The sequence below is a fragment of the Solea senegalensis genome, linkage group LG11, assembly GCF_019176455.1.
Source record: "Solea senegalensis isolate Sse05_10M linkage group LG11, IFAPA_SoseM_1, whole genome shotgun sequence".
Lineage (NCBI taxonomy): Eukaryota > Metazoa > Chordata > Actinopteri > Pleuronectiformes > Soleidae > Solea > Solea senegalensis.
In genome coordinates this window covers 17,625,738-17,652,807 of record NC_058031.1, presented here as the reverse complement: position 1 = coordinate 17,652,807, position 27,070 = coordinate 17,625,738, and the positions used below count along the sequence as shown (strand labels likewise).

Sequence of the window (27,070 nt, the reverse complement as noted above, 5' to 3'; positions counted from 1 at the left end):
CAGTAGAGTCTCTTTTTGTAATCGCCAACTAATTACTGTAACAGTCATTCAATTTTAAGTGTACACAATCCATTATTAAATATCAAACATACAGTATAATGACATTAATAATACATAATATTAATAATAAGCAGAAGAATAGGAACAAGGCTACTCTTCTCTCACAGTTAGGGCTTAAAAGAACAGGAAACAAAGGCACAAGATAAAAAAGAGGACAGCATATCATAGTCCTCATCTACAGCCAGAGATAAGTCCATGACAGACTTTTGATGATTAGGATGGACAGAGGAAAGCAGTGTACAGTGTCATTATGTCATACCTTGAACGGCGTGGCTGATTCTGGGTTCATTTTGATCAGTGGTGCGATAAGAGCCACTCCAGCAAAATCATTGGGCCTCTCACAGGCAGTCAGGATGGCGACAGCACCGCCCTGTGTGAGATAAAAAATCAATCAATCAATAAGAAGAGAAGAAGAATCTGACATGTTTAAGTTTTCCAAGGGTTTAGAAGTTGCCTCTGGGTAAATTGAACGATTTTTTTATTTGAATGGTTAAAAAAGCTTGAGGAGAGATGTAGACAAACAAAGAGCAAAGACATGCAGCAAGAGCAGCAGGTTCTGAGTCACCAGCTTTTTCATGACAGAGCAAAGTCATTTTGTTCTTTAGAATGAAGCCTCTTCCTGAAACTCAACACACACACACACACACTGTGAACCCTGCATTACATTCACTGGCTCTCATGTGCTGGAGTTGGTTGTTGTTTGCTTCCTGGAAGTGCAGAGTTGCCACATAGACGTGTGATTTTAAGTCGGTAACATAGTTTGGGCTGGAACACAGTTAGTTTAAGGAATCCCATGTAGCTGGGTCAGTGTGTGGAATAGCTACCCTGAGGCCAACTTCACATACTTACTTGTAATAAACTTTCACATGGAGGAGAGAGTACATTTCTGTCTATTTGAATATTTAAATATTGGACAGATAATGCAAATTTTCTTCTATTGTTCCAAAATTCAAAGAGCATTTTCATTTGAAAAGCCAATCCCTTATACCTAGACTATAATTTGCTTTAAATTGATCCAGGTCTGCATTATTTTTAACTGGTACTTGCTTTACAGAAATTGGGCAGCTCTTTTGACTTTCTACATGTTCAAAGGTTAAGCTGATGAATGGGCTATTGCAGGCCGATGATGAAGAATTAACAAGAAAATACACAGTCACACAATCGCTTTGACAGATGTGTCTAAATATAAATCCAACTTAAAACAGGTTTAAGAGATAAAACGCATGATTAACAGAACAGAAGAGTGGGAGTGTTTCTCTCCTCTAACTGGAATGGGCAGGGCTTTACAGAGTAAGTGAGAGTTTCTGATGCAAGGAAGGAGCAGTGGGAAAACTACTCAGAGGTCAAGACAAACACAAAACAACCGCTCTTTTGTTCAGATGGGCCCGAGTTTCCACCCTGTTCTTTTGTTTTCTGTAGTCCTACACACACTGGGAGACAAATGTGAACACATAGCTCATGGGGCACAGTGTCTACTGTCATAATGCCTCACCCATGGTGGCGCAATGACAGCGGACATTATGCCTCACCCATGGTGGCATTTGTGATTGTGATTAAAATCGTTTGAGGCCATAGCAGGTGTTCGGAGACGGTCAAGGTACTAATCCACAGGCATGTGTGCGCACACACACACACACACACAGGTTTGCCCAGGTAGTCCTCCTATCATTTGTCATCCCTGGTCCTGGAGCCACTACCCTGCATGTTTTTTAGATGTAGCAACAGGTGTGTTGGAGGAAGGAAAACCTCTAAAACATGCAGGGCAGTGGCTCCCCCATTGTTCCCATTGTTTAGTACATGTCATCTAGACCAACACAACAGAGATGTATTGAAAGGGAGCAACATTAAAGGTACCTTACATGATTTAATCTGAGTATTGTGACGTAAGTAAGTAGCCTTTTTTTTTTTAAACCTAATGGGCGGGGTAAGATGTTCAAGCGGGGCTGCTGTGTTGTAGAGAAACACCACTGTGTTCACCGTGTGTTCGACTGCGCCATTGTTTTTTTTCTTCTTTAGAGGACACCAGGGTTGAGAAACACTGGCCTAGACAAAGTGTAATTCATACCCTTAACCATAACCAGTTAATGCCTAAGACTGACCTTAAAGCCATACTTGACTGTTGGAAAGATGAATGTCTATTAAAACTGGGTCATCTGTGTAGTAGAAATGTGAAATAATATTTGAAGCAAGTGCCTTCTTGGCCAAGAAAGGCAGAAAAATGTAATGTTGGCTCATGTAGATGAACGACAACCACTCCCAGCATGCACTGCGCTCACCGCCCCGCAGGGGTCTCAACTGTCTCAAGCCTCGAAGCACAATTTTTAAAAAAATACTACTGCTATTCTAGCAATACAAAGCCGCATGCAAATCGGTAACCACAACTCAAATCTTAGCCCTAAACTTCACCAGTTCCTCAGAAATGAGGTTTCGGCCTCATGAGGACCTGGTTTTGGTCTCTATTGGTCCTGGCAAGGTCAGTGTTTATGCCAGAAAATGTCCAGAGGAGGTAACCAATACACACAAACACACAGTGATTCTCTATGGGTCAATCTACCCTCCTCCCTCTTGTTCTAGAGACTAATTGGCTCCAACGTTGCCTATGTGAGCGTTCTTTGTCACTTGTGTGAATATTCATTAGTCTGGGGCCAATGACAGTGTTGCTGTGTGAATGGAGGCACTGAGCAGGGGGAAGACAAATTCACTTTCTAAAGACACAGGAACACACTCGCACAGCGCGGCTTGCATGCATATGCCCTTCCAAACACACTTGAAGCTTTCAGCCAACCCTTACACTGAAACATCCATGTGTCACCATGACACATGCACTCACAGAAATGTTGCTCAATCCAATGGTGAAATTTCCTCTGAGTGAAGCAACCTGCCCAAACTGCTCGATTGGTTGAACATGCGGGAAAAACACACCCCGGCACATACACATGTCTTGTCGCATGATGGAAGGATAAGTGTGAATGTGGAAGAGAGGAGAGTGTGGAGACAGAAGGAGGAGTGGAACAGAGAAGCTATTTAAGAAGCTCATCAAAAGACCTTCTTACACTTTCTCTGAACTGGGACTGGGCGGATGAATGCTGGTATTGTATTTTGGGCGGACTTTGGCTGACATAACGTGCCCGAGGAACAAACGTGCAGCCATTATATGGACCGTATAGCCGTCACGCTGACATGTGAAGAGCTATATAGTGAATAAAACACAGGAACAGAGTGCTAATCATAGCTTCTTTTTTGTTTTGGACATAAAACAGTCGTCTCTCTGTGCTCAACCAAAACCATGTGAGAAGTGAAGAAGCTCATAGGCATCTTAGACGTGAAATGGTGTGCATTTTTATAAGGTGTGTATTTTGTAAAGGCTTGTTGATACTGTAAATAAAGCTGTCGGATACTGTGAGGTTAGTAGACACATTCCCCTATGAAATGTTTGTACAGTGCATACATTAAAAGTATAAAGACTGACAAAATGAAAACACTCAAGTGTCTTAGACTTGTATTTAAGTACAGCATGTGAATAAGTCTGTTTGGTTACATGATACAAAATAAGGTGAGTGTGCATGAAGACAGTGTAATGCTTGGTATAAATGTGTATTATTTACATATTTTTTGGAAAATCTGGAATTATATGCTCCTGCAATGTCTTCTACAGGAACTAAACGCTAAAAGCCGTGGTTGTACATATTTAACCTATATCACCTTTTTTAACTGGCCTATTAGAAGAGACATTACATTTTTTTTTACTCAATATGATCAAACAAACTACTAAACGCAGTTCCTGGTGATCTGTCTTCAGGATATTATCTTTGGAGCAAGGGCGTAACACCCACAGGTGGTTCCCATTGTGTCTGTGGCGTGTGCGCTTTTCCTGGGCCAATTAAATAGATATCCATACAAGAACAGCCGAATAGAAACAGGATGAGGAGTCACAACACTGGGAAACTGGGAAATGATGGCTGTGAAAACATGGCAACATGACATTTGCTTTGGGGTTGGGCTTCCTGGGCTTTTGGTCTGTTTCCATGACAAGGTAAGGCAGGGGAAATAAAAGAAAAAGTAAGCGAGGGAGATGAAAGAGAGGCTTTGGGAGGAGAGGATGCAAAATAAAAACAACAGGAGACAGATAAGAAGTAGTGCAGAGGAAAGAGAAGACAGGCAGATAATTATAATAAGTGATGCCGGCAAATGGTAAGAAAAAAATAAAGAGGAAGATGGTAAAGACTGGACAAAAAGGAAGGTACCACTGTGAGCACAGGGAGCATTGCTCTAATATTTACACTATATTTAAACACATGCTTGGCCTCCATCTGGGGTCCCACGATTAAGTTTACACAAAACTATTTATGTCCGTGTTCCTACATCCTCAGTTTGTTTTGAACACAACGGGCAACGGAACTGTATGGAAAGACAACATCCATAAAAGGCTGGAGCGCTTTTCCAAACAGTTAGATGATGCAACAGCCAAAAATGAGAGCTCAAATAAATAAAACACTAAAGCTAATGTTCCGCTGTGTGAGAACATACCCCATAAAAGGGGATTTCTCATAAGTTTGTCTTACCGAGCCACAGGGTAGTATAATATTGTTTAGAAACATGACGTTTATAAATGAAGCCTTATCATACGAGGTTACACATAAACAAGTCAGTCTCTGATGTATAATGAGTCTATAAAGCCTTTGCTACGAACGTTTCCTCAACACGACACAAATACAGACAGTGTGTGCAGTTTTTCCCCCCACAAATCTTTTGTGCTGAACCCACCACGCCCACAGAACAACGACTGCGCCGCGAGATAACAAGGCTCCCCGCGCTTAGCACGGTAAAACAAGTCTGTAATGAATCTGGACGTCTCCGCTGTGCTCCCTGGTTGTAACGGCTCTTCCAGCTGTGAGATAATAGAATAAAAACAGCGTATTTAGTGGGATTTAACCTGAAATCTTTAGGACTAACACAGGTGGAGCTGAAGGGCTGCATATGGATTCAACCTGCAAACACGGAGGGGAACCATTCTTTATGTACCTGATCACTGCTGTTTGCTCTGTTAAATCCAGCTTTTTGTGTCCATGTTGTATTAAACTCCACTCCCACTGGTCCAAATAAAGCCATTTAATCCCAAATTGAAATGGATTTGTGATCAGCGAGTATGTATTTAATCCGCATTCACTCCTAGGTCAAATTACTGGGTTTTTATCAGATGAGTGGGAAAGCAAGAACATGTCTTCTTCATCTGCTTGATTTGACCTCTGACAGTGATGCATAGCGCTCCCTGATGTTATGGAACCTTACTTTTTATAACTTGGGACAGCACTCGGATTTTTTATCTAGGACAAAAGCCTCACAAGGTGAATAACCTGGGCCGTTAGGGTTATATTTACTCGGGACATTGCACAGATTCCTGGACTGTTTCTATGCCGTGAGAACACATAATCTTCTCCGTCAACAAATACAGCCCCATTGAACTTCAGCAGGTCACTGAACCTGCACCTTCTCTGCTGGATATTTACAGTGATCATCGCCACCAGCAGCTGGAGGTTAAACACAATCTGTGTTACTGTGGAAAAGGTAAGCTATCAATACCAGGGTTTCCATTTATCCCAAGTATTGAAATATTCGTGGTACCATGAAAAGCATGCTCCCCTGCACTGCTGTTAAGCAAATATTGGGTGGACCAATATAAACAATAGGTGGAACTAGAAGATGGAAATAAACAGAGCACAGCAAGATCAACAATGGGTGACGAAAAAGCATGTTGTTGTTGCAGTTTCCATCTGTTATTGTAGTAATATTTGCTTTTTGCACCAACTAGGGAGTGATTAATCATTTGTTGATTAATTGCCGTTAAGCATTTAACTAATTATGAATGTATTCATTAGAAAACATCAATTTCTTTTTGTCCGTGTCAATTCTCGGAAGTGCCGTCGCTGAACACACTACACTCCTCTGTTAACTATTGAAATTTTACACATTTGCTTGGTAATTGTTGGAGATTAAGCCACGTTTGCAGGATTGTTAAGTCTTTTTAACTGACCTACAGTTCGGCATTGTCGCTTGGAACCTAACCAGTACAGGTAGTAAAAATATTACCAGATACCAGGTACTATCGCTAATGGAAACGCAAAATGCCGTGTTAGTGGAAAAGGGGCTTTATGGTGTAGCAGTCAAAAATGTGTGTAAGTGACGTGAATTGCTGCAACCTGTAGTATCAGAAGATCCATTTTTGAGCCCTCGCCACCCAAAATACAATTATGCAAAAAACCTATTTGACCCATAAAATAAAGATAAAATTGTCTATAAAGTTTTATATGGGAAACTTAAGTCTGTTGCATCTGTGAAATTTAAGAACTATACAAAAAAGAACGCAGCTTCATAGCAAAACATTTCATAGCTGTTGACAAAAAACACTGTTGGTACATTTAGGCCTATTTTGAACTATGTACACCTATTTGTGTCCTTCTATTACTTGTGGAAAATTGATAGAATAAAAAGTGACCCACAAAATAAATAAAAAATGTATTTTGCTCACTTTGAAAGAGAAATATTTGAATATTTATATATATTTTAAATAAATTCTATTTTTTTTCTTTTGAAGCTATAGAGGGCAGCAGGTTGCAGAAGCCTGAACTAACGGTGAAGGAAAATGCATGAAATGTGCACTAACATGAGGAATGTTGTGGTTCCCTCATCATTCTAAAGCACATACCTCCTCTAATCGGCCGTTTCCTTTATTTCTCCAGTGCAGTGAAAACTGCGTAAGCTGGAGGAATGTTAAAAGCAAACGTTTGCTATTAAAAGTGTTTTACAGTTGTTTTCAACCGCTAACAAGCTTAAGTCAAAACGCGTGTTAGCAATTTCCAGTCCAACAGATCATATCTAGAATATCCTACCATGGAGTGACCCACGATGAAGACTGGCAGGTTGGGGTAGCGGGATTTCATCAAGTCAATGTGCTGCAGGGAGTCTCTGATGTAAACCTGGAAGTCTTTGATGGCCATCCTCTCTCCTTCACTCTGACCATGGCCAACTGTGGGGGAAATGAGAAAATAAAAACAAGAGGGAATGTTTTTTTGATTTTTACCAAAAGTTGTTTGTCAAAGCTTTTCTTTCTCACACTGCAACAGAAACAGTGCTAATGATTAATGATCGCAGTGGACAGACTGATGCATTGTCTTCATTTTAACTTTAACAAATGGAAACAGGGACCTGTGATCGTGATGATGAGGGAGGAAGAATGCATAGGAAGGGGGATGAGAACGCAGAAAAGAAAGAGAGATGAGAGTCAGAGAACTGAAAAGGAAGGAGGAAGTGAGGGGTGGTCGAGGAAAGTGTTAACGACACATGAAGAGGAGGACAGTGAAGAATCAGGACGAGAGAGGAAAATGATAGAGGAGAAAGAGAGGGGAAAGGAGAGGAGGAAGAATGAAGAGTGTGAAAGATGAAGCAGTCGAGCAGAAACGTGGGACGAGAGGAACGACAGGAGAAATAAAGGTGACTGACAGACGGAGAAGACAAGCAACACAAATATGCACATTCCTATATGCACCAACCAGTGATATACTGCTTTCTGTAGCAATGGCTGAGAGGTGAGGCTGGTTTCCATGGTGACCACTAAATCAATATCACATGTGAGCTCAAAAACACTGGCCATATGGCCAGCTCCCACCTTAGGGGTGTGCATGTGTGTGTGTGTTCAGAAACTATGTGGTAGCATGTCTTCCATCCTATACATTCATCTGCTCATCAGTTGTGAAATCATGACAAAGTGGAGATCGATAGACAATCACAGCAGCAGTGAGTGATGGAGAGCTGCAAACACCACATCGTTGCACACTATATATCCTCCCCTCGCATGTCAGATCGATAACCCCACACTTCACTCAGTCAACTTCTTCTGCTACTGCACTAAATCACACACACACACACACACACACACACGCAGAGACTTTGAACGTGGCACGGTTGTTGGTGCCAGATGTGCCGGTCTGAGATTTCCATGCACAACCATCAGAGAATACATAAGAAAACATCTCCACTGAGCAGCTGTTTTCTGTGCCTTGTTGTTAAAGTCAGAGGAAAAAAGGCCAGGCTGATTAGAGAGGACAGCAAGGCAACAGTCACTCAAACAACCAATTGTGACAAAGGTATGCAGTAGACCATCTCTAGACCTCTGTTATTTTACAGTATTTATACCTACTGCTGCACTGGCCATTGTAGGGAGTCATTGTGTGAACTTTATATTTACTTTATGACATTTAAAAGAATCATTTATACATTACATCTTTAAGTGTTTTTTTTTTTGGACAGTGTAGCACCAGATGAATGAAACCTCCAGTGTGAGCAGGCTGTGAATGAGAAGGAAGTCAAATGTCTATAATTAGAAAGAGGAGAAGGAATAAGGATAAGGAGTTAAAGATCTTGACTGCTGAACTCAATGAAAAGCTCTCTCTGTGTGTTTGTATGTGTGTCAGAAAGATAGATGAGACACCAGTATCTGCAGGGACTTGTTCCAGTTCAGTGTTTTCTATTTAGCAGTGTGACATTTTACAGTGAGCCACAGACCAAATGGCTTCTCTGTGTGCAGCCTCGGCCGTTGTCATAATTTCACGCCCCCCTGCTTTATCGTCTCAATCAATTCTTCATTGAAATCTCTACCTGAGTCAATATTTTCACGACAGAGGAGACACTTCATTTGTTTGTCTTCTCGCCCCACGTCTCTCCTCTGTGAGACCTAATGCTGCTCTTTTACAGTGGACTCTGTGGCACAGTCACATGGTGAGTTCACACATTCCTGTTGCATCTAAAAACTGCAGAGCACAATGACACAGATAAGCCTCTGAGCTCGACCGTGAAGACACAGGCTTTCATTGACTTCATTACTACAAGGTCACCAGGTTGTGTTGTGCCTCTTTTTCTCTTTCTTTCTTTCTTTCTTTCTTTCTTTCTTTCTTTCTTTCCAGTCATTCTTGAGTCCCTCATTAATTGTCTTCCCAAAGTGAAGATGTTGTTGGGGAAAAAAACAAAAGGAGAAGCAAAGGCAGGTTTATCTATCAACTGAAAAACTCATGCTTCTGCAGGAGCTCTATGAGACTGTGTGGAACTGTATGTATTTGGCTTAAGGCAATAGTAATGTGCTGATGCCAAAAAAAAAAGCTTTATAATGTTCCATATTTCTGCTCATCACATCTGATCACAAAGTACCGCTGTGGCTGATGGGAATGTTGTCCCGAAATATGGTCATAAAGCAAAAGTACTGTGCTCATGAAGAAACTGAATCATTGATGGAGTGCCTGCAGTCACTAGACACTATCCTATGGGTGTTGTAACAAAACTACATTACATTCTGTCCAATTTCAATGGATATAAAAAAGACTCTTTTTTTTCCATTGCAAAAACAATATTTCAAACTTTAAATGGCAAGATCCTTCAGTTCAGTGGACATTATTGTCTAGGGATCGATATCATTTCACTCACTCATTAATAACTGAGTGCCAGCTCAGCTAATCACCAAGGAGAATATGCAACATGCCATGACCTTTTTACTGTGAGGGAACAAGCCACTCTCCACCCTCCCACCATGTGACCCGATATCAGCTCAGTATTGGTCAAAATTGCTGGATTAGACAGCAACGAAATTTGATATTTGCATTTTGCATATTTGCAACCACTTAATATCGGACATGAGTGAGGGCCGCGTTAAAATACTGTATCAGACTGATATTACTATTGGTAAATACTCAAGGTGGTGAAATCAGTATTGGTATAAGATATAAAAAGTGCTATGAAGCGGTTTCTATTCTTGTCTTAGTGATCTTGGGCAGGGTTTGCCGTCTGAGCCTTCACAGCTGACGGGAGACGCTTTGCGATACTAATTTAATGTGACCTTACTGTACGACTGGTATTTCTTGTCTGAGCTCCGAACCAGTTCATCCTGTGCTTTCACTGAAACCTCAACCAGAGGTTCCATTCAAACTCCGAAAACCAACAGCATGCCACCCACACACACACCCTCTCACTCTCTCTCTTACTCACACATACAATAATTACAGGAGAACAATAAACAAAAGAACTGCATCCAGTTTTATTTGTGTCTGACAGACTTAATTCACTCGACATTTACCAAAGAAAGACTGCTATCAGACAATGGTTCTTCTCTGCCCAGCAACTTTGTTTCGTGAACGTCTGATGAATACAGGAGCCACCCTGAGTGTAGGTGTAAATGTATGCAAGAATTGATGGGATGCAAGGTATGCGTTTGTGACTCACCGTGGTCGTGTGCAAATACCAGCAGGCACAGTTGCTTCAGTCTCTGTGCAAGCTCATCATACGGCCCACAGTGCTCCGCGGTTCCGTGGACAATAAACACCAGGGCCCTGAGAGGAGAGGAGAGAGAGAGAGACATGAGAAACAAACATTATGCATGAATGTTTATTCATGCCTACATTAGGCTTGGTTTGGAGCTCTTTATCTCTAGGACACAGGAATACACAAACAATTTCTACATGGGGGTGTGGTATTGTGCTTCCTTGATTTGCTTCATTCGCTGGTGCCTCAGTATAGGACAGAAAGAGAGCAAGACAGCCTGTGTTTTTTAAAAAACAGCAGCATCCATCCACCCATCCATCTGTCCGTCTGCCTGCTTTCAGCACACAACACTGCCGGCTCGACTTAAAACAAGACACTGAGGGAATTCAGCAAAACCTAGTGTGACCCAGAAAAACATCCCTGCTCTCCTTATTCTCTGTATTTATATCACTGACAAAATGGAATCCATTCTTCAGCTTGTGAGAGGAGCCATTCAATTATGCAACATGTCCAGATACTTAAAACAGTGCTTTATAATGAGGAAACAGGTGTGGAAGTCCAACATCCGGAAGTTTTACAGCTGCTTCATTACAAGACTACAACTTTGTTGATGACAACTTTATCCAACGAGCTTGGATTTGTTGTTTTCTTACACATATGACTCATTTCATTTATCATGGGTGCTGTAAGTTTTGTGAAAGTGTACGATCACCAAAATGTTTGGTTTTCATAGCCCTAGAATAACGTACTTAAGGCAAGAGCTTTGGTTGAAAGAGGCCATTTTGATATGTGATGGCCCCCCGTCATTCCCGTGTGCACTTGGGAAAGGAACGATAAGTTGTTTTATAAGCAACACAAGCAGTTGTTTGGAATCAGTTAATCATCGGGGTCAGTTAATTAAAAAGATTTGTTCAGTACTTCCTGCACGACTGGGGTACAGACTCTGTTAAATGTTGAGATTTTAGAAATGTCCTTGTTAAATCTGGAAATAACTGATAACTGATACACTTAAGTGTCGACTCAGCTCGCTTGGAACCACGTCAGAGCAGGTACCAAAAAAAAAAAGCACCAGGTACCTTCCCTGAAGGAAAAGCAAATAAAAAATGTAGAGTTGAGCCAAGCCGTGCTAGAACTGTATAGTGTAAAATAACATAAGTGGTGCACATTATATACAGTACAATACTGAGATCAGAGGAATGTACTGTGTACTGTTTGCTTTGTGAGGAAAAGAAGTGCAAAGCCGAGTCGAGCAGGCTGAGCAAACAGTGGTGTGATGGTGTGTCAATTCTCTGTTTATTACATTTTCGAATGATGATGATGATGATGACGACAGCCAATGAAGAATTTGTCTAACTTTCCTTTTTATGCACCTCATCAATCTCATCACACACTAATTATTTGTTAACTATGCGCTAAAGGTAAAGCAAACACAAACAGCGAATGTCACAAACATGAAAAAAGCTTATCAAATGTTCATACGTGATCATTTCACTTATTAAATCCAGTCCAGTCAGGGACAGAAAAGCTCAACAGGTTACGTTCCTCGATTTAATGTCTTGTCTTCTTGACCCCTTTTGTGCCTCTGGCGGCTCTGAGACTGTTTTTTTTTTTCCCCACTTCGTTCTATCAGTGCATGTTCAGCAGAGTTGTTTTTCTAATTAGCAGCAGTGCTGAGAAGCCTGTAAAAGCTTCAGTCATCAGCGACAGACAATTAGTCCAAATGTATTCGGCGACAGAGGAAAAGAGGGTTGGAGAAAAACGGGGGGAAAGTGAGCGAGAGAGCAAGGCAGAGCGCGGTGATGGTGGTGTTGGTGTGGCTGTTCATCAGGCTTCATTAGCACATCACTCCACTTTCCCTTGCAGCTCTTTCCCTTCTTTTACAAAGCCATTGCTATGGGATAAGACCTCGCCCGTACTTGTCAGCTCAGTGAGTGTGTGTGTGTGCATGTATGTGAAAGAGTGTCTTTGTGCACACATAATGTCCTGTAACACACATGCCAGGGGGGCAGCAGGGGTTTAATGGGGCTAATCAGGGTTCACTGTGAGGAAGACTCTACAGAGAACAACTCTGTAATGTGACATTGTCTCCATCCATCCAAAAATGCCTGGGGGCAGTGACTGCAGGAGATATGAAGTCTGTATTTTCTGAAACTCTGAGGGTTTTAATGATCCAAAGGCTCATCTTCACAGATGTCTGCATTCATTCAGCTGCAGGCATCTGCGGACCGGAGAAAAGATTCAGGCATTGGCGGCAGTATGTTGGCTCAGGCCTGAAGAACCACTTTCCACTCATGGGAGGAGTGTGGTCTGGTGAGGCTCAAGAGGCATTCGCTTGGAACAAGTGTTGCATAAATAGACTGGCACAATTTAGCATTTCTCTACTTAACCGAGACATCAAACTAAACTGTTCCCTCACCTGAGTGGACAAACGCACACCTCCAGACCTAACGTGACAAAAATAGCATGGTGTGTTCATTATTTTGAGTGTAACACAATGTTCCAGGTACAAGCACAAATACTTAATTTGTTAATCTTATTTTTTATCTCTCTTCACTCTCTCTCATGGGAACTGGAGATCCTCTTGTCTCCCACACAACACGGCTTATAACTAGCCTTATTAAAACACTCAGTGAGGGAGAGTTTGGTCCTCCCTCTGGCCATACTCACAGCTACTTCAAACAAGCACAGGGCCAAAACAAAGCCAATCCCCTAATCCCCTCAATGCTATGCTGCGGAATCACAATTCTCCTCACAAATGCCACATTCTACATGTACAATTTAAAGACAAAGCCCAAAGAATATTTGCAGGCACTTAACTCAACTTAACTCAAGTCTGAAAAATAAATACCCTCTGTCCTCTCCTTTATCTCATGAATTACAGGAAATCAAGGCTTTGAAACCCTTGTATTGTATTGTATTCTAGTAGCACCTCTTTTTTCATTGTGACACCTGACTGGGAAACACAGGAGCCAAAGAACAAAATAAAAAGACTAAACACTGGCATGTTAATGTGTTAATTAGTGAATTTAGACGTGTGTGTGTGTGTGTTTGTGAGCCTGTGTTTGAGTCTAGGTTTGTGGGGCCTCAATACAGTATGTTTCCACGTTTGTGTTAATGGGTTTTGTATAACAGTATCCTGACGGGGCATATGAAGCAAAAATACAGCGCCATATTTGTATTCTATTTATTTTAGAGGCATAATACTGTTTCAGACACCTCTGGATTTTGTAAAAATCTGTGAACTCCCTGGTGCCAGGATTTGGAGCAAAGCAAAATAAATATGATAGAAAAGAGCAATGTGACAGGTGGAAAATAAGATGGTGTCTGAGGGAGACATGAGGAGTGAAAAAAAAGAAGCCAGAACTGCAATAATCAGGGTTTTCCACAACTTGGTTGACATCAAATTCAAGGACTTTTCAAGGATTTTAAAGGACCAATTATAAAACAGTAGGTGTCGTCATAATAAACAAGACGACATTGGCAGTGAGAGACCTCAATATCAACTTAACTTCTTTCCTGCACTAAATTCAATTACTTTCAATAATTTAAGGGACTTTTAATCTTTTCTTCAAATTCACAAACTTTCAAGGATTTCAGGGACCCATGGGAACCCTGAATAATAGAAGGTGTGTGAGTCAGTGGTGGGAACACACATAAGAAAGACATGGAGGATATTGCTGTGTGATGGAAAGAAATGGAGACAGACAGACGGCAGATGGAACAGCGCAGGTGTGAAAATGCAAAGGAACACAGAAGAGAAGTGACGGACTATAATGACAATATTCCTGAGTCATAATCAGAAGATCCTGGCTCATTCTACCAGCTAGTTTGTGTAAAACATAAACCAAATATGTTTTCTTTGCTGCAGAATGAAGGTCAAAAGCCTATGATGGTGTTTCATCGAATGACATCTGCTTGTGGTGGAAACTGAATAAACTGCCTCTGGGGATGCAACTCTTGCTGAACTCAAACTTTGCTAAACTTTTCCTTTTTATGTAGCTTTGTGTGTTTGTTTAATATCTTCTGCTGTCCTCTGATGTAACTATATTTCTGTTGATGCATGTTGTCGCTGGTGTCACAACATTATAATCTCCCCTCAGGCAAAATCAAATTATATTTCATCTTTGCTAATAGTTAATACACCTGAATAGCAGCAAACGTCAATCTTATAGATAGAAATTATACAATTCTTTGATTATTTACACTGTTGCCAATGTTACTGATGCTAAGATTATAACTACATAATTATTCGAAGCACATTAACTTACTATAAATGATCACAGTTGCCACCTGGAGACGCCTACTTATTGGCATCTATGAAACACATAATATGGTCATAATATTTTATACACCACATTACTCAATGACGTTTTCCCCCCCGAGGCCAAACCACTAAATCAGAACAACTGCATAACTTTTACTTTGCGCAGTATCATCAACTGATGAGTCTAACAGCAACAGCGAGCAACTCTGCAATTAAGTAAACTAGTCCCACCACAGAAACATAGAGGGAAGGAGACTCATCCAGACACCATCAGCAAAAACACTGAGTATAGCATGATCCATACACACATGCTGTTTGTCGCTGTTCATAACTGTCAGTGATAGGCAGTTTCTTTAATGTAAAAGTATAGCTGTGCAGTGCATCATGGTTGGTATGCAGGTCTCATTGTGGGTGCAAAGCCTCAGTCAGATGTTTGTTGGAGGAATGTCAGTCGTTGCCCCCTCCACCTTTCACCTACTTCCTGATTCTATTGACCTTTCGCCCCAGCTCATACTCAACCATCCATACCAAATGCATATCGCATATAGACAGAGACAACCTTGCATCACATTTTACAAATGTAATCCTTTTTGAAGAGAAAATGTACCTCTCATTTGTCAAAACAACAACACCCATGTGATGAGTCATGTACTACAACCAACAGTGACATGACAGCAGTATCTTTCTACCTTTCCAAATAAAAGAAAAAATTCCTACATTTCCTACATATAACAATAACTTTGAGTCTTCCAGTTTAAACACTATTAGCAAAGCAAATTTGGAGGGCTCATTTAGGGAATGAAATGTGAATAACAACAACAAAAAAAAATCACTATCAGGAAGGTTATGGTGATTATTTGCACAATCAATATATGTCAGTTATTATTTAAGTTTCCGTGCTGACCTTTGTTGATGTCATTTCTGTCCTTGTGGGACATTTACAAATATGAACAGTCCATCTTTGTCCTCAAATGTACTAGAGACAACAGAACAAGCAGGGCAGTGACTCGTACATACATACACATATATGATCTGCCTGTTCAATGTGTGCCTGTTTTTCATAGTTGCCATATTTTCCTCACCCATGCTAAATACCATGTGCAAAGTGAATGACCATATGATATTTGGCACATTTTGGTCCCATTAGCTCAGGATTTACTGTGTTCCAACAATAGTAGAAAATAGAAAAACAAGTTACTCTAACAAACAAACCGAACTACATTTCATCTTAAATGACCCTTAATGAAACAAACAACTAACGCCTGTTTCACACGCAGCTCATTAAGAACATACTTTACATTCTCTTCCACTCACTGTGATTTAATATTAAACGGTTTGAGGAATTTCCCCTTTTCTGCTAAACAAACATTTTGCACACACCAAACTGTCTGACTCACTACTGGTGAAGGAAGTTCAGTTCAATGAATAGCTAACTACTACTAAGATTAGGCTTTAACAGTATTGTATAACCAGATTTACAGAGGGCTTGGCTGTAAGAGACATTCTGCAGTCATTTATCACTTCATGTCTTCACAGTTTCAGTTTTAGCTGCAGGCTACTGTATTATTATTTTAACTGAACACAATAATGTCAGTAGTTTCCTTTGATTGTTAGAGCTCATCATTGCATGAGCTGCCACTGTGACTGATATGAAAACTTGTCGAACAAGTGAAAACTATAAATGTTATTTCTCCCTCCCGAAGCAATCTATAATTGTTCCCTATTTAAAATGCCCACCAATGACCAGCACCACTTTTTAACATTAATACTTATAATAATGATATATGCTTCTTCCTGAGTCATTAGATTTTTTTCAGATAGATTCCTGACATGCTGTGACACATTGTGTTGGATTACTTAACTAACTGGGTGGGTAGAAAGTGTGTATCAGAGAAATTACTTCCACGTAGGATGTATGATGATACACAGCTGACTGGAGTGTCTTGATGTTTAAAATATTTTTGAGTGATTTGGCACAAGAAGGTATGAAAAAAAAACTAAACCGCAACAGTAGTTACTAGCTCAACTAAAATTCCATCAGTTAGAGTTTTACGGGAGAATATCTCAATTCCGCTGCAGGGCCTTTTTGACTGTCATTGTGCTCCATTCTTTGAGGAAGCTTTATAATGTGTGACAATGAAATAGCCACATTTGGTGCCAAAGGAGGTCATGAGCCCACTGTTGAGCCCACATCATGAAACACACAACATGTACCGTTGTATGTCTCTCTGTACTAGACATGACCACATGACATGAAAGCATGTGTTTTTAACAAAGTCATCGACTCGTCTACGGTGGGGAAAAAAAGCTGTTATATAAGCGATACAAAGCCTGGGCTTTAAAACAGTCACAGCAGAGAGATATGCAGCTATTTTAAGACATAAGCTTTCAGTTTTTTATTTTTAAAACACATACTTTGCAGCGTATGAGCAGGTAGATGCATACAAAATTCTATTTTTTTAAAATGTAAATGGCAAAGGCCTGGAAAAGGGCTTCTCTACGGCAAAAATATGGTCAAATGTTGGTTCCACATTATCAGGAGAGTACATTAGGTATAGAAATTCTATCTACACAGAGATGCACATGGGGTAAAATATCAATATGATAAAATGTGATATTTCATGTAGGGCTGCAACTAATGATAATTTCCATAACCGATCAAACTGCCTGTTGTTTTCTCGATCTATCAAGTAGTTGTTTGGTCCACATGATTTCAGAAAATGTTGATCAGTGTTTATCATGCTCTCGAAAGTCTTTCGGAATGGACGGTGTCTCTGTTTTGTGTCCACAAACCAAAATGATTCAGTTTTAATGATTTCTTTGTGATATGTTGCAAAGGAACCAGAAAGTATTCACATTTAAGAAGCTGAAAAATGAGAGAGCTTGTTTAAATTATTGAAAAAACACTGATTCATTGATTATTAAAACAGTTGATGATTAATATCAATACCAATGTCACATGGATATAGTATCACAATATATTGTATCGTCACTCCTGTATCGGGCTATGTATCATATCGCCAGATTCTTGCCAATACACGCAGAGCCGTAGACACACACTGTGTAAAAAATCCAAATATATCGTGTGTGGGTGCAAAAACATGCACACAGCAGATGCACAGATACAGTGTGAGTGGATGTTCTGAGTTTGTGACGCTCTTTGTGCATTTTAATGAGTAATATCTTGCCACCAGATGTTTTGTGGGCGTTTCGTTTCTGTCACAGCTTTTTCCTTCTGTGCTCTTAGCCTCGGTGTGCAGGAACAATGTGGTTTGTAAGCGAGTTAAGTGTGACATCCGTATTCGGTTCTTTGCACTAAAACCAGCCAAAAGTGTACAAACAGGGCCTCAAACAGCAGACTGTGGAAAATGTTATGCTTTTAAACCAGTCAGAAGTGCTATAAAACATTCTGCACCTAATAATCAACTAGTTGTTTTGTTTGGTATCGTTTGCCTTCACTGCCTTTAAACACAAGAATGGATAATGAGTGAGCATCTGGGGATTTTACAAAATCTGATGCTGCTCATGGATGATGCTGCTTTGTCAATATCAACTAACAATCAAATAAAAGGAACATCCAAAAGACACAAGGGTTTTTGAGTATGAGGAGACCATACTCAAAAACCATTGTTGGTTCATTATTATTTGTTTTTTCTTAATGGGGTCATGACCCAACATAAGCCACTAATGCATACAAAGGGATTAACATATTTATAACGTTTTTCATGTTTAGGTCATTGGTCTAGAACGAAGATGATGATGATAAAAAAAAAAGGCAAACTCGTAAAAAGGCAGTGCACAAATATCACAACTAGACTTTTACAGGCTGGAACCTCCACACTCCCCAACCACTGGTCACCTGATGAACAGTCCATAATCCAGCAGATTAGCTGATCTAAAGGTGTTTTAATTGTTTCTGTTTATATGATTAAACAATGGCAGAATAAGAACATCCCAAAACAAATCAACAAAAGTTGCACACTGCAGCTTTAACCTATAGTCCTAAAAAAAGTAGCTTTACTATCAAGGTCCTAAAGGGGAACAAAAACGAGAACACACGCACACACACACACAGAGCTGATATTTCCGCTCTGCTCCCCACTCACCTTGGCGGACTGACGGGCTCCCAGTAGCGGCAGAACAGGTGCAGTCCGTCAGCGTTGACGAAGTGCGGTAGTTCGGTGTATGGAACTCCCTGCGGGCTCCGCCGCACTCCCGGCTCCGGCATGGATGACGGGTCTGAAACAGAGAAACGAAACAGCGATAAAAAGACGTTGCTGCCGCCGAGGTAACAGCTGAACCCGGCGACGAGCAGGCAGGCGGTGACTGTCACTCGGTCCATTCTCTGTTGTTGTCGTTTATTTAATCTGCATTGGTTTGAGATGCAAATGTGTGAATCTTAGATGTGTCGAACATAATCCTCGGCTACACACATGCTCGCTCGCGCGCGTACACATAAACACGCGCACAGGCGGTTGCCAGAGCGTTACGTCACGAGACCATATGGCCAGTTATCCACAAGGTCGGTCGCTCTCTCTCTCTCTCACACACACACACACACACACACACACACAGACAAGCTCACTTAGGGTTTTTGGAGAGCTGAACCAAACCATTTTCACTAACCTTAACCATTACTGGTAAATACCCAAGCCTAGCGTTAACCTAAACTTACCCAGTTAAAGCCTAACTATAACTTAACAGTGAATGAGGTGTAAAGAACAGAGAAGTAATGTATGACTGAAGTGAGAAAAGAGCAGTAATGCAATGTTATGGATGCCAACTGCCATAAAACATCATCACAACCAACCTTGGCACCTGTAATGTTGCATTACTGTCTTTTTAGGAGTTTAAGTATCCATTACTTCTTCATTCTTCCTTCTCTTTGTCTTGATTCTACGGTCTCTTCTCCTACATCTCCCTTTACCTTCTTTCCTTTTGACATCCCTCAGCTTGTGCCTTAATCCTCTCCAGCACTCTGTGGCTGACAGCATCTGCATAATAGTGCTCATCTCCGTCTTTCTTGTCTTCATTCTCTTCCTTTTGCAGCAACACGCTGTTTACACTCCTTTCTGATTTCTTGTCTGGCAGGTATAAGATCATATCAAAGGACCGGAATGTACTCAAGATCAAAGCGTGTTCCACCGTGTCACCGAATGAAAAGAAAACACAAACAAACACGAAGCTCAAATCACCAGACCTCCAACAGATCTCTTGCATTGGTATAATTTCATTTACAAATCTATCTTAGGCCCGTTGCCCACATATTTATCTTCCTACTGTACATGTTTACATACTCAGGTCAGTCATAGCTTACGTTCCCAGGACTTCATCACTTTTACTGTCCCCTCCGTCCACACAGAGCTTGGCAAAAAGGCATTTGTCTACTCTGCCCCCTCAACCTGGAACACGCTTCAGCAGAGTCTCAATCTGTCAAGCTTGATTCCCTTAGTGGATTTTAAAATTCTTTCAGAGTCACTGGAGAGGGCATCGTTGGGAACTTGCTCCTAGTATCTGAATCTGTTTATTCACTTTACATTTTGCACATTTCTGTGTTGTACTGTTGTGATTGTCCTTGACAGGTCTCTGTCTCAATGGGATAACCAAATAAACAAAAATATTTTAGATTCTATTCATTTCACAAAAAAACTTGTAAACTGCCACTTTCCACACTGAAGACTGAAGGGGGCACATACAATATTTCGTTTTTTGTTTTTTTTATTCATACATGGCTGATTCCCACAACAACAGATGAAGTTGGATTGAAAGAAAGTAATAAAAGTAATAAAATAATAGTATATAAAAAAAAACCTATTCAAATTGAATCCAACTCTGTAATAGAATGTGAATTAAACAAACACAGCAGCTGTTAATTCTTCACTTGACCAAGTGGGAAAGAAATGGGTGAAACAGCCCTTTCATCCACTGCTGCCTCCATCAGTATAAGTATATAAATTTGCCATTCAGCAGCTCCCGTGTCTCTATGAGGTAAAAATACTGATTTTCTCCATTGACAGTTTATAAAAGTCTGGTTTCCAGTCGGTAAATGCTGTCTAAAGTGGCAAACATTCCTAAACTGTAGATTTTATGAGCTGAGTCTGGCTTCGAGGTCTGGTCCACTGAAGCAGCAGGATACTCAGGGAGGATAATTTGTCAATACCTCATACAAGCAAACAGCCAAAATATCCCTTTAACCCCAAGCCTCAGAAATTAGGTTATGCCTCATTAGGAATATGCTTATGTCCTATTAAGGACTACTTGTCCTAAATATAACTCAGTGGTCAAGCCAGACAACGTCCTAAAGAGGAAACAGAAATACACACACACACGCAACTAATAAAAATTAAATGTATAATCAAGACTGCACTTTCATTAGAGCATTTATGAATCCTGTAGTGTCAGAGCTTTATAGTCTCTGGGGTTTGGCCTGGAAGTAGCGCTCAATAATCCATCGTGTGAGAAAATAGCAAATGGTTTGCACATTTCATTACAGCAGGATGCGCATTGTGCTACATCTACAGTACTATGTAGGGCTACTGCATGGCCTTCAGTGATAACAGACAAACAAATCACTATAAGTAAAAAACATAATACAAATGAAGCTATACCCTAAGCCCATTTCAGAGGTCAGAAGAGAGCGACAGTAACCAAGACTCTTCACCTCAGTGCCCTAACCTCCTGCTCCATGTGCCAACCAGGTGACCCCGCCTCACTCACAATCCCAAAATCCCAAACCATCTCTTAAAATCATTCTAATTGCATGAATTAACTGGCAAAACAAAACACAAGAAATGCACTTGTGAATCCCTTCAGTGACCACTCTAGAGGATAATGGGTATCTTATAGTATCTTAATCGATGGGTATCTTAATCGATGACAACCTCACTTTTAAACCACATGTTGAAACTGAAATTGTCTGAAATTGTTTTTCTTTTAACATAAAAATTTGACTTTTTTTGTATCTGTGCTGGACTATGGTGATCTTTTGTAGAAGAATGTCCCTGCTGGACTCTGCTAACCATGATTCAATGAGGTTCATTACAAACTGTCACTGTGACACTGAGTGATGACCTTGAAGGCTCAGCCACTGGTACACCTTTATCCATAAGGTGACTCTCGGCTACTGCCTAACTGTATTAGTGATCTGATTGCACTGCAAAGTACTGTCCTTTACTTGTTTTTTTGTTCCCAGGGTTATCTGTTGCTTTCTGTTCCCTATGCCCGTGATGAAATAGGTAAAAAGGGCTTTTGTCCATTCTGCACCATTAACATGGAACATGATTGGAAAATGACAGAACTGATTTCATTGAGTGCTTTTAAATCCAATTGATGGATTATTTAAGGCTGATCCCGTCACATGTACTCTTGTTTATTTATTTGTCTTTTTTTATTCTGTGTTTTAATTGTGTAACTTGATTTGTGTCTTTATGTGATGCTCCCTATCTTGGCCAGGTCTCCCATGGAAAACGTGTTTTTAATCAGTGGGATTTACCTTGGTTAAATAAAGGTTAAGTATCCCCCAGTCCTAAAGAAAGATTGCTTTCTCTCTCTGAGGACAGTTTGTGAGTCTGCAGTAGTAGTAGTGGTGTGTGTGTGTTTTACCCATGGAAGTGAGGACATTTTAGAAAAGTGAGGACAATTTGGCTGGTCCTCACATTCTGACCCCTAAAAATGGCCTTTTGAAGGTTAAGACATGTTTTGTTTAGGGTTAGGGTTAGAATTAGAGTCCCCATATAGAGACCAAAACCTGGTCTTAATGAGGTCTAATGAGAACCTGATTTCTGAAGAACTACTAAGGTTCTGGGCTAAGATTGGAATTGGCATTATAGGCTGAAGTTCAGTATTAACTGGGTATTTTGTTATTGCAGTGTCGTGGAAGTGGAAAGAATAGCTGTGCAGACCTGTGTGTGTGTGTGTGTGTGTGTGTGTGTGTGTAGCTGGGTCCTCGGGTGTCAGTGTCACCTTTCAGGTTGAGTGACCTGACAGCCTGCAAAGCTCGCACTTCTATATTTATAGTCATTGATAATCAGTCGATTAAATGAATCAATCAATCAACTAAATGGCAGCCAAGGAAAACCAGTAGGTGATGAATGCTTCCTGTCTTGAGTATCTGTTATTACTGCAGTAGATGTTCATTATTTACACAGCGGTGCTTTGGAGCCGCGGTCGTTCCTCTCTCTCTCATTCATGTCAGCTGCTCACATAATAACTCTGTGAACATCCGTGAATCATGAAGCACCATCACACACATGTGTCATATCCGAGCATAAACAACCGCTATCACGCGCAGGAATCGTTGTAGCGAACTGCTGCCGCATGTGCCGCATGTGCGGGAGACGTGGCTTTTGTTTGTTTTGTTTACATCTGTGCTGCGATCCACACACAGAAACACCCGCACAGAAGCCCGCGGGCAGCTGGAGACAAGGAGACAAGGATGCCGCTGGTTCACTGACGTGTTTCCAGAAGAAAGGAAACGCATGTGGGAACCAAGCCTGTGTCTGCAGGCGAACACGCGCTGGAATATCATGCGCGAAGATCATGGTTAAATTAAAGAAGAAAAAAAAAAAAAAGTTATTCTGGATGAAACCAAATGCAGGAAGAATATTATGGCAATGGTGCGAACTAAATGACCAACGCTGTTCATATTCAGATTAAAACGCCCCTTCACTCATATGCACAAGTATTTGAGGAATATGATAAGATTATCTGTCCAACCTGAGCAGGAGCTTCCACAGTCAAGTTCCAGCTTCTTCTCGGACTCCGCAATCTCTCTCTCTGTGTGTGTCTGTCTGTCTCTCTGTCTCTCGCTCTCTATGTAGGTCTCTCTTAATGAGAGCCGAGGTTTTGCTCTCACCACCGCGAAGAGAAGAATGCAGCCAGAGACGTTTGAGCAGAAACTAAATGAGTGAATACACCTCCAACTCACACACACACACACACACACACACACACACGGACAACACACACATTGCGCAGCTATTCTTCTCAGGACACTGCATTGACTTCCATTCATTTGTTCACCAAACAAACAAACAAACAAACAAACAAAGCATTATCCCATAATGATCTCATGTCTAACCTTAACATGAAACTGAACCAGTTCCTCAGAAATTAGGTTTTTGCCAACATGAGTCAGTGTTGACGCTACAAAGATCCTTAACACACGCTGGAGCCCTCTGTGAAGCCCTGACATACAGACACACTACAGTGATTGACTTGTAATTGAATAATGATTTACACCAGGGGTGTCAAACATACAGCTCGCAGTCAGAAGCGGCCCACCAGAGGGTCCAATCCGGCCCGTGGGATGAATTTATGAAAAACAAATACTATATTTTTCAGTTCCAGATACCTGCAACTAAATGGGACTAAATGTTTTGTTCCTTTTTAGAGCCACTGTGATCTGTAAGTTGTTATGCACACGTGTGCCTGGCAAACTTAAAGCATTGATATTGTAGAAATTGCTGTTATTTTAAAGATACTTCATTAAAAGATTCAAACAAAGGGACATAGCTCTCATTTGTAGGTTATTATGCGGTTATGTTACTGGTCCGGCCCACATGAGATCAGATTGCACTGTATGTGGCCCCTGAACTAAAATGACCTTGGCACCCCTGATTTACACAGTAGTGATAAAAACTGGCTATAAAACATTAATAGTTAACTGTTGGTGTACTATTATTATTATTATCATCATTATTATTATTATTATTATTATTATTACTATTTATCTTCTGTACTGTCATTCAAATTGCTGTGTGCTGGATGTAGTTCCGTGCAGGAAACTTGTCCTTTTTTAAAAAGAACAAGAAATGGTGTGCACACACGTAGAAACGAGCTTATTGGGTTTAGAAATGATGATTCTTCCATGTTTTACCTCACTGTAAACAACTTGTTTTGTCTCTTGCTGTCAGTGCCATTTTCACTTCCTTAGGTATTTTCTTAATTACTCATTAATGCATCCCACACAATATGATTACAATAAGAAACACACTCAGTCATTTGCTCTCTCATTTTAGGCTTTGTTTGCATTGCAAAAGGTCATCACGCTGGATTTTAAATTGACAAAATCAGTGATCATTTTGTGATTGTCACAACACTTGTGGGACAAAGGTCCCCAATAACATTTCCCTAAGGGCCAAATTATGTCAAGCAGGCCAAGCCAATTATATCAAAATGTAAATTCAGATGTTGCAGTGGAGTTTTTGATAGTCCAAAAACACAATATCAATGGAAAATTTGCTTTTACAAGTCAGAATGATGTTTTAGATCATGTTAATAAAAAATGTTTCCAGTCATGAGGGAGTTAAAGAAGTTAAAATGACGGTGATATTTTTAAGTTAATAGTGGAGAGTCAGACTTACCGTTGACCTGTTGCCCCTTAATGCAGATAGCTGAAGGCATGGATGCGTCTGTGTGTTTTTGTGACAAGCAAACTAACCACAGTTTCCTGTATTTACTATCTCTCCCTCTCTCGCTCTCTCTCTCCAAACAGCTACCAGCTAATCACTATTGTCATCATTGTCTAACTCCACCCTTACCATCATTTATTTAGCGGTGCAGTCGTATTATCTGTCATGACCAACTGTCACGAAATTGTTGCAATTGCAGTGGCAAACATCAAATCCACAGTGTTTTCCATTAAGACAGACCTAGAAGACCAATGGGTTGCCATGGCCACACGTTTGACTCTTGTGGGTCAGATCTGGCCTGCAGGCTGCTATTCAGGAAGCCCTTTGTGGCACGTGTGCACACAAGAACCTGGAACCTGGAACAACTGGCAAGAAGTTCTATTAGAATCTCCCACCAGGCACTGCTTCACATGATCAATCATTACAAAACTCGCAGGATGTGCGTGATAAAGATGTTGTTCTATACACTACGTGCAACATGTGGCCTTTAGGACAATTGTGTCCAGCCAACAAGAAAATTCTGAAATAAGAACCTCTCATTACAGCAATATAAGTATAAAAGATATAACACATGAAGTGGAAACATGTTTTTGCTGACACATTGAAGACATGTGTCATTTCTTTCAAGAATAATGGATGGGGAATGTAGTACATTCTGTGAGAAATAAACAAAAAGAGCTGAAAAACACACTGATGGCCACCAGAAGAGTGTAGTCTGATCATCCCTCAATTGAAAACAGACATAACAAATACTGTCCAACTGGCCTTTTCTCTCTTTCTTCTACATGTCATTACTGTTTGATGGGAGGGAGGAAGTTAACTTGAAGTGTGTGGTAAATTAAATAAAAAAAGAACAGCAAAAGTTGTTGAATGTACTGACTGACCTGCGGCTTTCCATATTTTTCCTTAAAGAGGACATAGCCCGGAAGTGCCAATTAACTCTGCATTTTTGTGTGTATCTGCGTCAGTACCTCATTTATGAAGCCCTAAAAGTCCATAAAAATCATCAGTTCAGCCACTGCTGAGAGCGCAGAGTTTGATTGTTTTCCTGAGCTCTACGAAGCGGAACGGCACTTGCGTTGACTAGTTACGTCACTGGCGAATTTCACCACCCCTCTAAACAGCAGCGCCTCCGAGTCCGGTCACTAGAGTCCGGGCACATCTTTCCACCGTAGAAGAAGAACTACTCTCGTTGTAGCTGCTGGGCTCTGTACAACCGATATGCTCAGCAGCTACAACGAGAGTAGTTCTTCTTCTTCTTCTTCTATGGTTGAAAGTAGCAATATAAAGGCTTCAACCGACTTAACATTACGACCCACTGAACGCTGAATCAAAAACACCTTCATACCTTTTGCAGCTGAGAACCAATGAGCCACCAAACCGGATTGCTGCAGAAAAGCGGTGAAATCAATGAACTCTAACTCGGCATCATGTGTATGGCCATGACACCAAAATGACCCAGACTCCGGCTGACAGACACACAGGCAGATGATCCTTGAATTGTATAAAGAGATATTAAGAAGAAGAGGCAGTTTTTAGCAGAAACATAATTTTCCTGTCAAAGGAAGTGTTACACCTCTCAGTGTACAGCCTGCCAAGAAAAATGACAAGACACATACTTACTCTGCAGGTACAAGAGCAAATACTGCATATGTTGGTGGGTCAACAAATACCTATGGATATTTGACCAAAGGTTTCATAGTGTGAGAACTAAAGGAACTAAAATATTTGTGAATGTGAGAAGAAGCTGATTGGCCTGACGGCCAGAAGGCTGGAAGCTCACAACAGTCTCACTTGTGAACGTGCACAGATGTTTGTATTAAGGCAACTTAGAATTACTTTTATTATTGATGCCATGTAATGGAAGGTGGTTTGCATGTTCTCCCCGTGTGTGCGTGGGTTTTCTCCAGGATTTCCGGTTTCCTCTCAAGGTTAAGTGGACATTGACCATAGCTGTGAGTGTGAGAGTGCATGGTTGTTTGCCTCTGTATGTTCATAGCAACAATATATATGATTATAATAATACATCACA

The 27,070-nt window shown here is 40.7% G+C and overlaps 1 protein-coding gene across 3 annotated transcripts in view; it reads right to left on the bottom strand.

Moving 5' to 3' along the window:
* Nucleotides 1–25,071, bottom strand: part of mgll (monoglyceride lipase) — a 33,598-nt gene extending 8,527 nt beyond the window's left edge. Inside the window, exons 1-5 of one of the 3 annotated variants that reach the window (XM_044038219.1) lie at nucleotides 24,991–25,071; nucleotides 18,733–18,865; nucleotides 10,324–10,430; nucleotides 6,948–7,084; nucleotides 320–430 (exon numbers count right to left, since the gene is read on the bottom strand). In XM_044038219.1, the coding sequence (XP_043894154.1) occupies nucleotides 320–430; nucleotides 6,948–7,084; nucleotides 10,324–10,430; nucleotides 18,733–18,865; nucleotides 24,991–25,030 (528 nt within the window). In that variant the 5' untranslated portion in view covers nucleotides 25,031–25,071. Of the gene's footprint in view, nucleotides 1–319; nucleotides 431–6,947; nucleotides 7,085–10,323; nucleotides 10,431–18,732; nucleotides 19,126–23,341; nucleotides 23,499–24,990 lie in introns of those variants that run through there. The other 2 variants (XM_044038220.1, XM_044038218.1) reach the window with 2 other exon arrangements.
* Nucleotides 25,072–27,070: the final 1,999 nt, after the last annotated feature.